At 43.1% G+C, this 16,741-nt stretch overlaps 1 protein-coding gene across 4 annotated transcripts in view; it reads right to left on the bottom strand.

Annotated features, from left to right (window-relative positions):
• Positions 1 to 499: 499 nt before the first annotated feature.
• LOC140491916 (glutamate receptor 1-like) overlaps positions 500 to 16,741 on the bottom strand; it is a 214,296-nt gene continuing 198,054 nt past the window's right edge. Inside the window, exons 14-16 of one of the 4 annotated variants that reach the window (XM_072590383.1) lie at positions 14,068 to 14,182; positions 5,438 to 5,572; positions 500 to 1,723 (exon numbers count right to left, since the gene is read on the bottom strand). In XM_072590383.1, the coding sequence (XP_072446484.1) occupies positions 1,556 to 1,723; positions 5,438 to 5,572; positions 14,068 to 14,182 (418 nt within the window). In that variant the 3' untranslated portion in view covers positions 500 to 1,555. Of the gene's footprint in view, positions 1,724 to 5,437; positions 5,573 to 10,394; positions 10,510 to 14,067; positions 14,183 to 16,741 lie in introns of all 4 variants that reach the window. The other 3 variants (XM_072590384.1, XM_072590385.1, XM_072590386.1) reach the window with 3 other exon arrangements.

The raw sequence follows: 16,741 nt of genomic DNA, 5'->3' as shown, positions 1-16,741 counted from the left end.
AGAAGAACTCTGGCCCCACAGACCTCTGAGTTTCAAAGACTTACAACTCTCTGAAAGAAGAAATTCCTCCTCATTTCAGTCTTAAATTGGTGCCCCTTAAATTTGAGACTGTGCCTTCTGGTCTGAGACTCTCCCATGAGAGGAGACCCTTCAAACTCCTTCTGAACCTTATATCTTTCAATGAGATCACCTCTCATTCTTCTAAACTCCAGTGAGTACAGTCCCAATCTGATTAACCTTTGTTTATAAGACAATCCCTCCATTTCAGCAATCATCCTAGTAACCCTTCTCTGCTTATCACCCTGCTATACAATGTCTGAGTGAATTGTATGTATGTGTGTATGTATTTATATAAGATATTGGTCAGATATACATAAAAATATTAAAATAGCATAAATATGTTGAGAGACACAAATGATGAGCTGACACACGTCACTATCATATCTTTGCGCTGTCAGATGAAGCATTTGTTCCAGTTTGCAGACATCAAAAGAGGCAGTTCTAATGTATATTTAGTTTAATGTTCTTGTACAAACAATTATATAAAACTGTTTTAAACCACTCCAAAGTGCAACCGAGACCATAGAGTGTTTTGAATGACATCTGTTTTTAGACTGTTGTCCATCTCTCGGTCCTGTGCCTGCTAACAGATGGATAACTATTAAATGAGCCTCTAGAAACACAGAAACAAACATCACCACCAATGACAAGCTGTAAAAGCCGATGCACAGTCCAAAGCATGTAACAGCAAATAGCAACTACCTAGCAGGGGAATCCTACACAGAGACAGAAATACTGCTTCATTAGGCAATGTCGTTAAAAACTTAACACTTTTTGTCTCTTTAAGGTGACTTGAAATAATATTCAGCAAAATCGCTTGAAGTAAACAATGGCCTGAAGAAGCTGTGTTTAATATTTCAAAGGCAGGACACTCATTTTCTTGACATTTTATAATTATCTGTTACCTTGAGTTAAATCAAGACCTTGATCCACACAGTATCACTAACATCCCTCCCTCCTGGCTCCAACATTTCATCTCTTCATTTTACTATATTCCGCCCCTCACTTCCCAGTTTCTTTTCTCCAGCATTTTATCCTGATTTGTTTATGTTTAGTCATTAGCTCCCTATCCTTTGTTTCTCGGTATTGAATATTCTACAACTGGAGCAAATGCATGAGAGTATTGATGAATTCTGTGAGAGTTGGAGGCTGTGTTGGAAGCAGATTAGCAATCGGTTGGACCAAACCTCTCTGTGACTAACTCAGTTATTCACAGCAGTTAATGCAAGATTGTGATTCCTGTCAGAAATACTAAACACCAACTAGAAACAAATGGTCCACCGAAGATGAACAGACACAGTTCTGTTCCCACGCGGAATAGTTTGATACAGATCTTACTCTCAGAGTCCTCCTCCCAATTATTGCAGCTTTACAATATTTTGCAACAATTTTTTGTTAGATTTCCTTAAATGAAGATTGTTATTAAAAAGTCCCCATAACTTGTTTGTTCAGTTCACTGAGCCATTCCTGGGTTTGCTTGTGTCACTTTCTGAGGTTATGAGATCCCAGTTGCGCCAAGACTCATTCCGCTTGTGTGGCTCATGCGGGGTAAGGTTTGCATGGACTTGCTGTAATCGTGGGTTACAATCCGCCCGTTCTCACCAGTGCCTCCCTGTGATGGGACCCTGTCCGTGGCTCTCATCGCTTCACTTATCGAAAGCTGCTAAGGAGAAGGGAGCAGATACTGGATAAGATAATGGAACCAATAGCTAAGAATTCAAGATTATCATGAAGATATGAACACTATATGATTATCATTAAATTGATATGAAGGTAAAACACACGATTGAACCATAAAGCGTTTTTGTCTAATTTTTTGCCATCTGCAATTCTTGTCTTGTAATACATACCAGGATTGGGGACGATGGAGACTGCTGGAGGCGAGGCTGTCAGCAAACATTACCTTTTATTGACCATCATCTTCCAATATGTATAAGAAGGGTCTGTTTCCATGGTATGCATTTCTATGATTGTATGTTACACAAGGCTTCTATATGCAGTGTAGTGTCCCTCCTCTGGACCAAGAATCCTGCGTTCAAGGCCCACCTGCTCTAGAGGTGTGTAATAACATCTCTGAACAGTTTGATTAGAAACTATCTAGAACCATCTTCCTGTAGTTCTAGTTATCATTTGTCATGGGATCTTACACCTCTGTTGAAGTAGACTGTTCTATTACATGCTTAATGTTAACCCTTTGCATCACATCTCCCCCAGTACCCCTCAAAATCTCTGAATCTATTCAATACACTATTTATACAATCCTACACTGTACTGACATAAGAAGTCAAACTCTGCTGTGTGTAGACTCCAATAAAACCGCCTGCATTTTAGTACTCAATAAAAAACATGCAAATGGGATGGGGATTGAGCAATATCCAGTTAGGTTTCTGGGGATTGGAGGCTGAGTTACTGGGATAAGGGGAGGGGATGACTCCTGAAGACGATGAGTTTGTTTCTTTGAATGCGGAGTCCGTTTATGGTGAATGGACCCAGAGGTTACAACAGGAGAGATACTGCTGGAAGAGTTGGTTGAATTCCTGATTAAAAAGAAACAAAAACATATGCCACAAGTAGTGAACATGATATATTCACCACAGTATCTGGAATGCTTTCGTATGAGAAACACAGCTCCATCCACCCATGCATCAGACAGATTAAAACCAGATTTAATGAAACCTAGGGAAATATAATTAGAGGTAATTGGAATGAGTGCCCAGGGAGAAGATTAGGCACTTTCTGTGACAGAAGGAGACAGCTGTCTGGTAAACGAGGATCAATTATAAATCAAATGCAGAGAATCAGAACCAGATGAACTCTGGGCTCCTGAGAATACTGCTCCCCATGATATGAAAGAGCCTTACTAATTGTCATTGAGCTCCCTGTAGACATGGAGGACATTCACTGTAATTTATTCTTTACAGAAGCTTTTATAAAGATTATATTTAGTAAACTCACAGTGAATAGAATCTTTTTTTTCTGGGGAAAGGGCCACCTGTGAGCTTAGGCCATGCGCCTAGATCTATATTTCATCTCTTACACCCTGTGTCATATCAAATGCGCAGCCTAAATGAGGAGCTTAGATCCATCTGCGTTGCCATGGAAATGGCATTTATCAGCAAGCTTTGAATCAATGTGTTTGTTGGTTCCAATTCTACATCAGTTGACTTTGGAGCTCCTTATTAGTAGACAAATTCCAATTTATTAGAGGTCAGAGATTGGGTAAGTTATGAGCCCAGTTACAGCTGGTTGAGGTATTTGATATCACGAAGAGGGTCTAATGCCAGGCACAGTGTTCCAGAATGACAAGGCAGAACGGTGGCTCAGTGGTTAGCACAGCTGCCTCACAGTGTCAGGGACCCAGGTTCAATCCCAGCCTTAGGTGACTGTCTGTGCGGAGTTTGCACATTCTCCTTGTGGGTTTCCTCTGGGTGCTCTCGTTTCCTCCCACCATCCAAAGATGTACAGATTAAGTGGACTGGTTATGCTACATTGCCCATAGTGTACAGGGGTGTGTAGGTTAGCCACAGTAGACATGGGGTTATAGGGTCTGGATGGGATGCTCTTTAAAGGGTTGGTATGGGCTGATGGGTAGGGATTCTATGATTCCAAGTCTTGATATTGGAAATGAGAGACTGGCTAGATGCCCTGAAAAGCTAGCAGGGACAATATGGCAGTAACTGACATACTCCCTCCTTCAGATGCCCATCTGCCCAATATCCACCAATGCCCATATTTCTTGTCCAAAACTTCACATTCACCTCCACTCTGTCCTTCACTCCTGCATTCCAACTCATGTGCTCCCATTCCTCTTCTCATCTTCTTGTCTCGAGCACTCTCCATCCCACACCATTTCCCTATTCTTTCCTCAGATCATCCTTCCACCAGTCACAGCCTTCATTCCTCTCTGTCTCACCTCCTTGTTTCCCCTCTCATCCTATTCCCTCATTAAGTCATCCCCACCTCATCCCTTGTTCACTACTCATAAACCCTTGTCACGTCTATTTGTACTAGAGTTGGTGAAGGGTGGCCAGTTCCAGAAGGGGTGAAGTTGTGGGCTAGGTTGGATCTGGAGTGGGTGAAGCAGGAGAGGGCACCGGAGTGGTGAAGGGATAGTCAGGTCTTGAGGGGGGGTCAGATCCAAACTTGGGGCTAGGTTTGTCTACTCTAGCAGGTCAGGCAGCATCCGAGGAGCAAGAAAATCAATGTTTCAGGCAAAAGCCCTACATCAGAAAAGCTCTCATTCGGATGCTGCCTGATGTGCTGTGGTCTTCCAGCACCACTCTAATCTTGACTCTGATCTCCAGCATCTGTAGTACCCATTTACGCCCTGTGTCTACTCTGGTGGCAGGAGAAGGGGTGTCAGGATGGACTGAATGAAGGAGGGTCAGATTCAGGGTGAGTGATGAGCTATTGGCTTGTGGGGGTTCAGGGTCGATGGATGGGTGATGAATGCAGTTACCCTGGACTGGAATGGTTAGTTTCGGGATAAGTCTGGTCAGAGTCTGGGGGTGTAGGCAAACTAGGGAAGGGGTTCTGAGAAAGAGCAACACTGGACTCAAGACGTAAATCAGTTTCTTTCTGTACATATGCTACATTTGTCCAGCATTCTCTGTGTTTGTTACAGACTGACAGCATCCGCAATACTTGTCTTTATGTGAGCTGTTGTTAGGGGTGTTTTGGTTAACTATGGGGTTAGTATAAAAGCTACTCAGGAGTTAGAATGTATTTAGTTGTCTAACATTCCCTGAGCAATTACTACTTAGTTTCAAATAGATTCCCTACAGTATGGAAACAGGCCCTTCAGCCCAACAAGTCTACATTGACCCTCCAAAGTGTAACCCACCCAGACCCATTCTCCTACCCTATGTTTACCTCTTACTTATGCACGTAACACTACGGGCAATTTAACATGGCCAATTCACCTAACCTGCACATCTTTGGATTGTGGGAAGAAACTGGAGCACCCAGAGGGAACCCATGCTGACACAGGGAGAACACGCAAATTCCACACAGACAGTCGCCTGAGGTGGGAATTGAACCCGGGTCCCTGGTGCTGTGAGGCAGCAGTGCTAATCACTGAGCCACCATGCCGCCCAAAAACATTCGTTGGAACTTCTTGAAGTCTCCGATTTAACTGGAGGCTTTCAAAGGGTTCCAGGTGTAAAGTATTTCACTAGTGGAATCTTCAATTTCCTGGGCTTTTCCTTTCGAGTCTGCTTTGATGGGGATTCCACAGGGTGCCTATATACAATTCCCATTTAGTCCAGAGAAATGACTGGCTGGCAAGTGGGAAATCCAAGCCAAAGTGATTTACACATTTAAATAATTAACCCATGGAGCTAATCAATCTCTGACAAGCCCGGCAATGATTTGTCACCTTCATTCGTGTTGCTTCGGTTCTTGACTTGTAACAAAATTCCACTAGCGCCACGAGCATTGCCAATCCGAGTCCACCAATCAGGATGTAGAAAACCCCTGCTACGTTGCTGAGACTCAGCGCACTTGTCTTGTCCTGAATGAATGAAGGAAAGGACAAATGTACTCAGAACAGATTCATTACAAACTTTGGAAGATGATCATAAATTGAGTCACGGGTTGAACTTGGCTTTGAGTCACAATGTGAACCAGGTGACAGTGAGTCTGCAGTAGGGAAAGAGTTGGGCCGTGCAGGAAATGGCAATAAAACTGGAAAGAGAAGCCAAAGAGGTTGACCTGTTTTACACGATGGCAGAAAGCCAAACTCGAGCCAATGCTGTACAGTTCATCAACGATACAAATTCAGCACACTCAAGTATCAATCACTAACTTGCCTTCTGATAGCCACTGATCTCACTGATTTTACTATGGGCACATTCTGAAATATTGGGGAAATTTGACACAAATATTCCCATGAAGTGTCACTTTGTATTGAGTATGTGGACTGAAGGGGGCTGAATGTGGGGTACTGCTGAGGTCTGAGTGTGGGGACTGCAGTGTTCTAAGTAGAGTCTTTAGGAGTTGGATATGGGAGACTTAGGGCAGTGTTGGGGGGGGGGGGGTGGGGGTGGGGGTGAGGAATGCTGCAGAGAACTGAGTGTGAGGGTATTGAGTGCAGGGGCTGCAAAGCCCACTACTCAATTTGTTAAAAAAAATCAATTCATTGTATAGCAAAAAGAATCAATGAACGCAAGTGAAGACGAGGTCCACAAAGCTGCACAGAGCACTGACTGACATCTACATGAGGGGTAAAATATTTTATACAGTAAAATAGCTCAGAGTCACACAACTGCCTGTTTCATTTAATTGTTAACACCAATTAATGTGCATATTTTTGATCTGTACTCTTACACCCGTAGAAGGTGCCTGAGGGTGGACAAGTCCAAGTGAGCTTTAAAGATCAACCTGAATGGGGCACTTAAACCAATAGACACACATTAAATCCTAATCAGAGCCTTTCTGGACACTGTACCTCCTGGAAAATTAATTAAAATTACAAAAAAAGCCAATTCATCAAACTGGTCAGCTCACTGGTTACTGACAATGTGTTGGCTCCTCAATGTGTCTGTGGAGATTCAGGATTATGGGTGGCTGAGAGCCCTAGGATTTGTGAAAACTCAACAGTGGATAGATTAGATTCCATACAGTGTGGCAACATGCCCTTCGGCCCAACAAGTCCACACCGAATCTCAGAAGAGCAACCCACCCAGACCCATTTCCCTACATTTATCCCTGACTAATGCACCTAATTCTATGGGCAATTTACCATGGGCAATTCACCTGACCTACACATCTTTGGACTGTGGGAGGATAGTGGAGCACCCAGAGGAAACCCACACAGACACGGGGAGAATGTGCAAACACCACACAGACAGTTGCCCGAAGTGGGAATCGAACCTGGGTCCCTGGCACTGTGAGGCAGCAGTGCTGACCACTAAGCCACTGTGCCACCCACGGATAGAGGGTGAACAACCACCCACTGTGCAGTACTGCGGAGGGTCCAGACTTAGCAGGTAGACATAAATTGTCCAGTGTATGCCCTTTCCCTTTCTTAAAGTTTTGGACCCTCTGGGGAACACAATCCTTTTTGATTGGCCACTGGTTACCTCTTGCAGCTGGTGGCTTTTTAAATCAAGCAGCGAGAGAAAAGGTCAGATGCAACCAGACAGGTATCACTTTAACGGACTTCTTGGAAGTGAATACTCCTTTGAATCTTGCAAGAGTTCAGGCTAGCTCAACAATTCTAGCTTAGACAGTGAGAGATGACAGGGTAGATTTCCGTTTAAGGTGGTGACGGTGATATATTGGTGACCAACCACAGAGGTACTTAGACTGTGCCAGAGGATCAAGTCTCCAGACTCAAGTGCTCCTGAGCTGAAGCTGTAATAACTGCGTCTAAACTCTGAGAAGGGATTTCAAGATCAGAATCACTAGAATGGTGCCACTTGAGAGAGACTGTGTCTGAAGACGAGGACAGTGTAGGGAGAGAAAGACAGAGAAAAGAAGAACGAGAGAGAGAGAAATGATTAACAATCCACCCAGTCAGCACAGAAAGAGATAGTACTGAAACTATTACAGAAAAACCAAACTCTCTTATCATTGGCATTGCCAGGCTGGGAGGGGTGACCTATAGGGAGAGGCTGAATAGGCTGGGGCTATTTTCTCTGGAGAGTTGGAGTCTAAGGGTTGGCCTTAAAGAGGTCTATAAAATTATGATTTGGAGATGCCGGTGTTGGACTGGGGTGTACAAAGTTAAAAATCACACAACACCAGGTTATGGTCCAACAGGTTTAATTGGAAGCACACTAGCTTTCGGAGTGATGCTCCTTCATCAGGTGATTGTGGAGGGCTCGATCGTAACACAGAATTTATAGCAAAAATTTGCAGTGTGATGTAACTGAAATTATACATTGAAGAATTGATTGTCTGTTAAGCCTTTCATCTGTTAGAATACAGTGATAGTTTCACTTCTTTCATGTGTAAATCACAAAACCTTTTTTTAAAGTTGCATTCTTGGGTTAGCTGTTAACAATGGTGATAGCTAGACAATATGTTGAAGGTGTTAGCCCCCTGTGTTCTCTGTCTATGACCTGATGTTTAGATTGATTCTAATCTAAAAAGTGAGATAACAGAGTTTTACATAAATTCATGTAAAAACTACATACATTGTAAAAACTGCATACATTCATGTAGAACTCTGAGCTCAAAAACTGCATGAATTTATGTAAAACTCTGTTATCTCACTTTTTAGATTAGAATCAATCTAAACATCAGGTCATAGACAGAGAACACAGGGGGCTAACACCTTCAACATATTGTCTAGCTATCACCATTGTTAACAGCTAACCCAAGAATGCAACTTTAAAAAAAGGTTTTGTGATTTACACATGAAAGAAGTGAAACTATCACTGTATTCTAACAGATGAAAGGCTTAACAGACAATCAATTCTTCAATGTATAATTTCAGTTACATCACACTGCAAATTTTTACTATAAATTCTGTGTTACGATTGAGCCCTCCACTATCACCTGATGAAGGAGCGTCGCTCCGAAAGCTAGTGTGCTTCCAATTAAACCTGTTGGACTATAACCTGGTGTTGTGTGATTTTTAACTGTATAAAATTATGAGGAGCAAGGATAGGGTGAATAGTCAAGATCTTTTCCCTAGGGTAGGGGAGTCCAAAACTAAAGGGCACAGATTTAAGGTGAGGGGGAATGATTTAAAAGGGACCTAAGTGACAAGTGTTTCATGCAGAAGGTGATGCGTGTATGGAATGAACTGCCACAGGAAGTGGTGGTTCTGGTAAAATTACAACATTTAAAAGGCATCCAGATGGGTATATGAATAGGAAGGGTTCAGAGGGATATGGGCCAAATGCTGGCAAATGGAACTCAACTAATTTAGAAATGAATAAAGAGAGAGAGAACTGATTAACAATCCACTCAGTCGGCACAAAGAGATAGTACTGAAACTATTACAGAAAAATCAAATCCTCTTATCATAGATGTTGCCAGGCTGGGATGAGTGAGCTATAGGGAGAGGCTGAATAGGCTGGGGGTATTTTCTCTGGACAAATTGGCATGGACAAGTTGGACCAAAAGGTCTGTTTTCGTGCTGTACAGCTCTATTACTCAAGTCTAAGCTGGGTATAATCTTCTAGGGTTTTCATACATACAGATTATCTGTAATAAACTACAAAGCTGTTTGGGAGCAGGGATTTGACATTAATAATAAAGATGAAAAGCTCACGTTGGAATGTAGGTATTCAAAACCACAGAGAGTGCAAGAAACGGATGCACAGATTGTGCCATGTATTAGCGCTGAACCTGGCTAATTTACACAAATAATTTTGAAGATTAATTGGAGACAAAATCAGCAATGAACAATTGAGCAAGAAGAACCAAAGTGAGAGCATGCGGAGCGATGGGAGACAGTGCAGCTTCACTGCAAGGGGCAGAAATTGAATAATGTGTAATTCACAACATAATCAAATCCCTTCCAGGACCTCAAACAGTGACAGTGCCTTGTAAATAGGAAAATGTGTCACTCAACAGAACAATCAGGGGTGACTGAAATGGCTGGGGCTTTTTTTTCTTGACTTCCCGATTGTGAAAAGGTTTCACACAGTCGTTGTAAAGAAGATGTTCCCACATTTGGAGAAAGCCAAAACAAGGGATTTTAAATAAGGCAGTGATCAATCCAAAAGAGAATTCACTAGAATTTTGTGCAGAATGGTGAGAATGTGGAACTTGGTGCCATGTGGTGCTGCTGGGTTGAATAGCCTTTAAGGAAAAGGTGGATTATGGTCCAGAGTGAAAAAGGAATGGAAAGATGTGTAATGAAACCAGAGATAGCTGGAAACACTCAGCAGGACAAGGCTTGGAGAGAAACAGTGGTAAAAATTCAGAGCTCTGACAATGGTTACTATCTCTGCTTCTGGGTGAAATGATGAGCTTCATGTTCGGTTTTTAACTAAGATTCCCAGCATCCACGGCATTTCAATTTTGTAGGCGTATGTGTTGTCGGGGTTAGTTGAAGTGGAGGAGGATTGTGTGTGTGTGTGTGTGTGTATGTGTGTGTGCGGGGGGTGGGGTGGGGTATAAAGACTGGCATGGCTTCTGGTGGACTGGCCTGTATTTGTTAAATTTTGTGTTGGGCCCTATAGAGGGATGGTGATAATTCTGTCTCATGTTGGGTAGTGGCCGTGTGAATTTTCTGTCTCTGAATTTGTAAAGGTATTCTCCCAGTTCGTTCCTAAGCTGATTGGCTCAGACCCATGTGAGCGTGGGTTCTGTGCTTTATTAGTGGATTCCCCTCAAGTTAGCATGCGTTACGTGCATTACGTGCGGCAACTAACCTTACTGCTGGAGTCCTTGCTTCCACATTCACCTTTATCGTACCACCATTTGTTTTTCAGCTTGTCTAAGATGCCTTGCTCACTGAGTTTCAATACTGCAAGGTTTACTCGATTTCTTCACGTGAAACATAACATAAATAACATTATCAATGTTATTTTATGTTATCCATGACAAAATACATTACTGATTCACAATTCCAAGTGATAGGTACTCAGTGCTCCATTTGGCTGGGTGACCAAACTCCTCCTACTTTACACACTCCACCCAGCGAGATGTGCAAACACCTATCGCTTTGCGTAACCAGCAGCAACCAGCTCCAGGTGAAGCTTGGGAGATAAAGTCAGATGTAGATCCTCAGCTGGGTGGCGAGAGGGAAATATTAGGCCACATGAACACAACAGACATTGGAAAGCTCACAGAGTCTGGGGTAAAGGCACTTACATTCCACTTGGCTTTAAAAGGGTTGGAAGTTGGTAATTTGTTCTTTCATACAATGCAGATTGAGACAGAATGTAGGGTCAGAGTTCAAAACTCAAGAACAATCAGACAATTGAGACATTGGTTAGTACAAGAACTGATGGCTGAGTGTTCCTGTCGAGGTCAAGTCCGCGCTTGATGCTTTCACAGTTACATACAAACATATAAACAAGGGGAGGCCATTTGGCCCTTTCAGCCTGCTCTACCATTCAATAATGTCAAGACTCATCTGATTTTAACCTCAACTCAACATTCCTCCATGTTCCTGATGATCTATAACCCTGGGCCAACAAGTGATTCTGACAGTGCACCCCTGAGTTTAGGTCTTGGGTGGCTTTGGGAGATAAGGTTATCAATGAGAAACAAGGTTATCAATGAGAAATTCACATGCTGTTCCCCAAAAGGAGGGTTAAGGGCATTTAACTGCAGGGGTATAGTTAGTTATATCCTACCTACTGGACTCACCACCAATTCTGGACAGGAAGCAAGGGGACAGGTTGGAGACTTCCCTTGAAGCTGGAGGTTAGTTCCTTAGAGGAGGAAGGCCATGTCCTTTGGATTCTCCTAGTCAGGTCTCAGTCATACGGATTAGGAGCAGGATGTAGGCCAGGACCCTGCTCTGCCAGTCATGTCTGATCTGATTGCAGTCTCAGATCCATTCTCATGCCCACCACAAAACCTTCTCACTTCCTTGTTAGTCAGAACCTATCTGCCTCTGCCTCAAAATATTCACTGACCCCACCTTGTGATTCCACTGACCAAGATGTTCTGAGAGAAAAAAAAACATTCGGCTCATTTCTATCTTAAAGGATATCCCTTTCTCAAAACTGCGTCTCCAAGTTCTAGCCCCTTCCATTATGTAAAACATCCTGGCAGCATTCACACTATCAGGATCTGAAATATTTCATCTTTTATTCTTCTATACACACCCAACCTTTGACCTTTCCTCATAAAGTAATACCTTCTACCCAAGAATTGGTCAAGTGAGCCTTCTCTGATCTGCTCCGAAATGAAGTTATCCTTTCTTAAGTAAAGAGACCAATAGACAAAACTCTAGATCTGGTCTTACCAAGGTGTAGGATAGTTGCTGTAAAATTCACCATCTTTTATTTTCCATCTCTTAATAACATCTGATTTGCTTTCCTAATCACTCGTAACTATATACAAATATATTGTGCTTTCTAGAACCAGGATACCCAGATCCCTCTATGCCACAAAGTACTGTAGTCTCTCTCCATTCAAATAGTATACAGCTTTATAATTCTGCTTGACTATCTGCTATAAGATTTTGCCCAGACACCTTAACTTATATATAGCCCGTTGCAGTATACCCTTGGGCTTATCACAACTTACTCTCTGACCTAACTCTGTATAATCCACAAATTTTGCAACTGTAGATTCCTGGGGCACTCTACTCATTACAACTTGCCAACCTTAAAATGACCCATTTATGACTGCTCTCTCGTTTTCTGTTAGCTAACCAATCCTCTGTTCAGACATCTCCTGGCCAAGTTCCATTGAGGTCTTGGTCAGTTCTCAATGAGCCAGCCCATGGTTCATATACTGCTCAGTCAGTTCCAGTGACATCTGAAACAAACCCAGAGAAAACTGCAGAAACCTAGCCATTTTGGCAACGTATGTGGAAAGAGAACTAGAGTTCATATTTCGAGATCGATATGACTCTTCTTGAGATCATTCCTGATCTGGTCCCCAGGTAGGTAGGTAACATGAGGGATTTTTAGCTGTCCCCACCCCTGCTCATTTTCTGAAAGCTAATCTGGCTGTGGGACAAATTAAATTTCTTGGTGAATCAGTTTATTCTACATCAGGACAAATCCGGGTGCCACAGGTTTGATCTTTGTAGAATTTTTGGGTGGAACAATAGGAATTGTGAAAAATCAGAAACCTCCAGTTATCAAATCCAACTTCTGAGGACCCCATCCCTGACTAGTGCTGTATCACCAACAGCCCAACTCCAACAGGGATTGACCCATCCCCCATCCCTGACTGGAACTACAACCCATTCCACATCTATGACTGGGTTTTACCCCAACCCCCATCCCTGATTGGGACTGTACCCCATTCCCTGTCCGTTACTGGGATTGTAATCCTCCCTCATCCATGACTGGAACCATTACCCCTCCCTCATTCCTGACTGGGACTGTATCCCATCCCCCATCCCTGACAGGGACTATACTCCATCCCCCATCAGTGACAGGGACCATAACCGTCCCTCATTCCTGACTGGGACTACAACCCCTACCTCATTTCTGACTAGGACTGTGCCCCTCTCTGAAGCTTGACACAGACCATGTCCCTTTCCTGTCCTTGTCTGGGACAATGAACCTCCCCTGAAAAAATCTTGTGCCTGACAGGGCCAGCCTCTAGCCTCTCCCCTGTCCCTGACTGGGACTATACCTCTTCTCCTTTCCATGACTGCAACTATAACATTTCCATCTCTCCATCAGTCTTGAGTGGCACAATAACCCCTCTCCCTGTCCACGAATGGGATCTCATCCCCTCCCCTGTCTCTGGCACAGGTTGTACTGTCCACCCCAAAATAGTCACTGACCCCACCTTGTGATTCCACTGACCAAGATGTTCTGAGAGAAAAAAAACATTCGGCTCATTTCTATCTTAAAGGATATCCCTTTCTCAAAACTGCGTCTCCAAGGTCTAGCCCCTTCCATTATGTAAAACATCCTGGCAGCATTCACACTATCAGGATCTGAAATATTTCATCTTTTATTCTTCTATACACACCCAACCTTTGACCTTTCCTCATAAAGTAATACCTTCTACCCAAGAATTGGTCAAGTGAGCCTTCTCTGATCTGCTCCGAAATGAAGTTATCCTTTCTTAAGTAAAGAGACCAATAGACAAAACTCTAGATCTGGTCTAGAGCAATATGGAGATCTGCAAACCGAAATCCTGAGGTGGTATGAGAAGCCCAGTCATTACTGAGATGGAGACACACAAAGGAAAACCGAAACAGACATACAGAATGATGTTGAGAAGGACATTGCAGTTGTGTAAATGGTGGCACCTCTCCAGATGTTTTGATAACAAGTGTGAGATGACTATGATGGGGGTCAATTTCCTTCCCACTGCTGAGGCCCCAGATGGCTGGTTGAGTTTGCTGGTTACGCAGTCATTTTCATTCTTTACCCACTAGTGTTCCACACTGAATCTGACCTTGGAGTCACTGCCTCCACTGCCGCACTCCCCCTTGTCGTACCACCATTTGTTTTTCAATTTGTCCAAGAGTCCCTGCTCGTTCAGTTTAAGAACTGCCAGGTTTACGGGATTTCTTGAAACGATAAAACATCAGTTTGTGAGCAAAATAAAAAAAATAAACCAGCAGTCAGAATTGGAGTCATTCATTTACACAGACCTAAAGTGACTTAACAGGTCAAACCATTCACAGGGAGACAAGGAGGAGTGGCAAAACTTTTCACTGTACTTAGGTACATGTGACAATAATAAATCAAATCAAATCCAAGTAGTTGAGGTAAAGTTAAGTGTGCACCCCGGGCATTCACAAAGCCAATATTGAAAGTTGGAAAGATGCCTCTTACAATGACAAGCTGGTAAAGTCAATGTATCCCAGACCATGCTCCTCCAGGGAAGCTGAGACTTTACCCAAATGCTTTTCTTCTTTCAGCTTCTCATTTACTGCCTTCTGCCGCAGTGAACCCAGTGACCCCCTTTTAGTGCACAAAATGTATCTTCAGACGCTCAGAGCATTTCCGCTTCACGCTTGAGTTCCAGTCTCCCCAGGCTCATGGCCTGACGTTGCAGACAATCCATGCTGGTGTCACCTTTACACAGCACCCTGCACTTGGCAGCAAGCTTGCCACCTGTCCAGTGAACTCCTGGGACACACCTTGGAATGAGTGAATACGGCTGCAACAAGCACCAACATCCACCTCCATTCCCACTCTAGCCTGATGTATCTATGGACTTTGTTCTTCCTTTCAAGGTGAAGGAAATCAGACATAGGATTCAGGGGGGAGTAGGATGGAAATTGGGATATTGGAGGATTGGGGGGAGGAGGCATTGGCAAGTGGGAGACAGTGTGTTGACAATGACCTCTCAACAACTTCTATGCCCTGCACTGAGAGTTTGGAAAAATACCAGAACCTTCATCAAGATAGTGGGACGGATGTTGAAAATACATTAATAAGAGGGAAAAAAAGCATTTTTATAGCATCTTTCATAACCTCAGGACATCCAACAATATTTTTTAGTCAAGGACGTACATTTTTAAAAATTTTAATGCAGCAAATATGTAGACCATTTGACCATAGCAAGTTCCCAAAAACAGCAATGTGGGATTGGCTGAACCGTCTGTTTTCAATGATGTTGATCAAGGGACGAATGTTGCTCAAGACACGGAGGATGACTCCGCTACTCTGTTTTGAAATAGGGCCATGACATCTGGCAAAGGTTAAGCATTTGTCTAAAAAATGGCATCTGTGACAGCAAAGTACCAGTTCAGTATTCTATTGATGGTCATCACTTGCATGGCCAGGAATTATTACCCTTTCCTAATTGTTCATGAGCACACATGTGCTGGTTTTAATGCATGTGCAGTGGGACAACCTTCAAGAATAAAGGTGAGAGTGCAAGCCACTGAGTCACAGCTCTGGAAAGCATTGAGTTGATTAATGAGAACTCTCCGCAGGCAGCTCACAGTTCAGCATCCATTCGATGGGCAACATAACCCAACTGCCTTTAAATCCCAGTTAGACACCCCTATGCTGTTCACAACCTCAAGCAAAATAAGGAGCTGTCAAATGAAGGACTGAACTGAGGAAGAATCCAGTTTCAGAAGGCTGTTTACTTATAGATAAGCCAGTCAGGATTATCAATTTGAATTGGTTGGGGGTGGGGGCAGCGTTGGGAAGCGTTTCACTGGGAGAGGATGTCACAGGAAGGATTGGAATGACACTGGGCTGAGAGATCTGTGGTGCAAATGGAGACAAGGTGCAGGAATGTCGAATTGGGATGGAGACAGAGCAATAGAGCTGCTCCCCTGGAATCAGGGCAAGTCCTCGAACAGAAATCATTCTCCCAAACTCTCTAATCTGGGAATACAACTGCTGATGACCAGCCGTCACTGTGCGGTTAGTAGGCAAGGTTAACTGAGATTCCCCCCACCAGCTCTGAGGTATTGTATTGAGCAGCAAAAATGAAGAGGCAAAAGAAGCTTTAATAACAGATATGATAGGGGCATTTTAGGGACTTTTTGATAATGACCTGAATGTGAAAGAAATGGAGGGATATGGACCATGGGCAAGCAGGAGTGATTAGTTTAATTTGACGTCATGGGCCGAACGGCCCATTTTTGTGCTGCAACTGTTCTGTGATCTAATGACAGAAAATGTCGGGTGACCATCAGTGAGCCAGGCATCTTCTGTGGAGGGGCAAAATGTTTTGCTCAATGATTGTTTGTCAGAAGTGGAAGATATTAGAGCTGAACGTTAACTCTGCATTGCTTGCCATCGGGACTGCCTGACCCTCTCAGCATTTTGAGCTTTTATGTTAGATTTCTAGTGAATGCAGTATTTTGTTAACATTTTTTCAAAAATGTTCATTCATGGGATGTGGGTTCACTTGCTAGGTCAGTGTTTATTGTCCATCCCTAATTGTCCGTTGACCTGGGTAGGGCCACTCAGAGAACTGTAGGTCTGAAGTCATGTGTAGACCAGACTTAGGTAAGGAGTGCAGATTTCCTTCTCTAAAGGACTTTGGTGAACCAGATGGGTTTTTACAATAATTGACAATGGTTTTGTGGTCATCATTAGATTTTTAATTGCTTACTGTCATTGAATTCAAATGTCATTGGAGGATTCAAATCTTGATC

Source organism: Chiloscyllium punctatum, chromosome 20, assembly GCF_047496795.1.
Source record: "Chiloscyllium punctatum isolate Juve2018m chromosome 20, sChiPun1.3, whole genome shotgun sequence".
Taxonomy (NCBI): domain Eukaryota; kingdom Metazoa; phylum Chordata; class Chondrichthyes; order Orectolobiformes; family Hemiscylliidae; genus Chiloscyllium; species Chiloscyllium punctatum.
The sequence above is the reverse complement of the archived record's forward strand: the minus strand, read 5'-3'. Positions and strand labels throughout refer to the sequence as shown.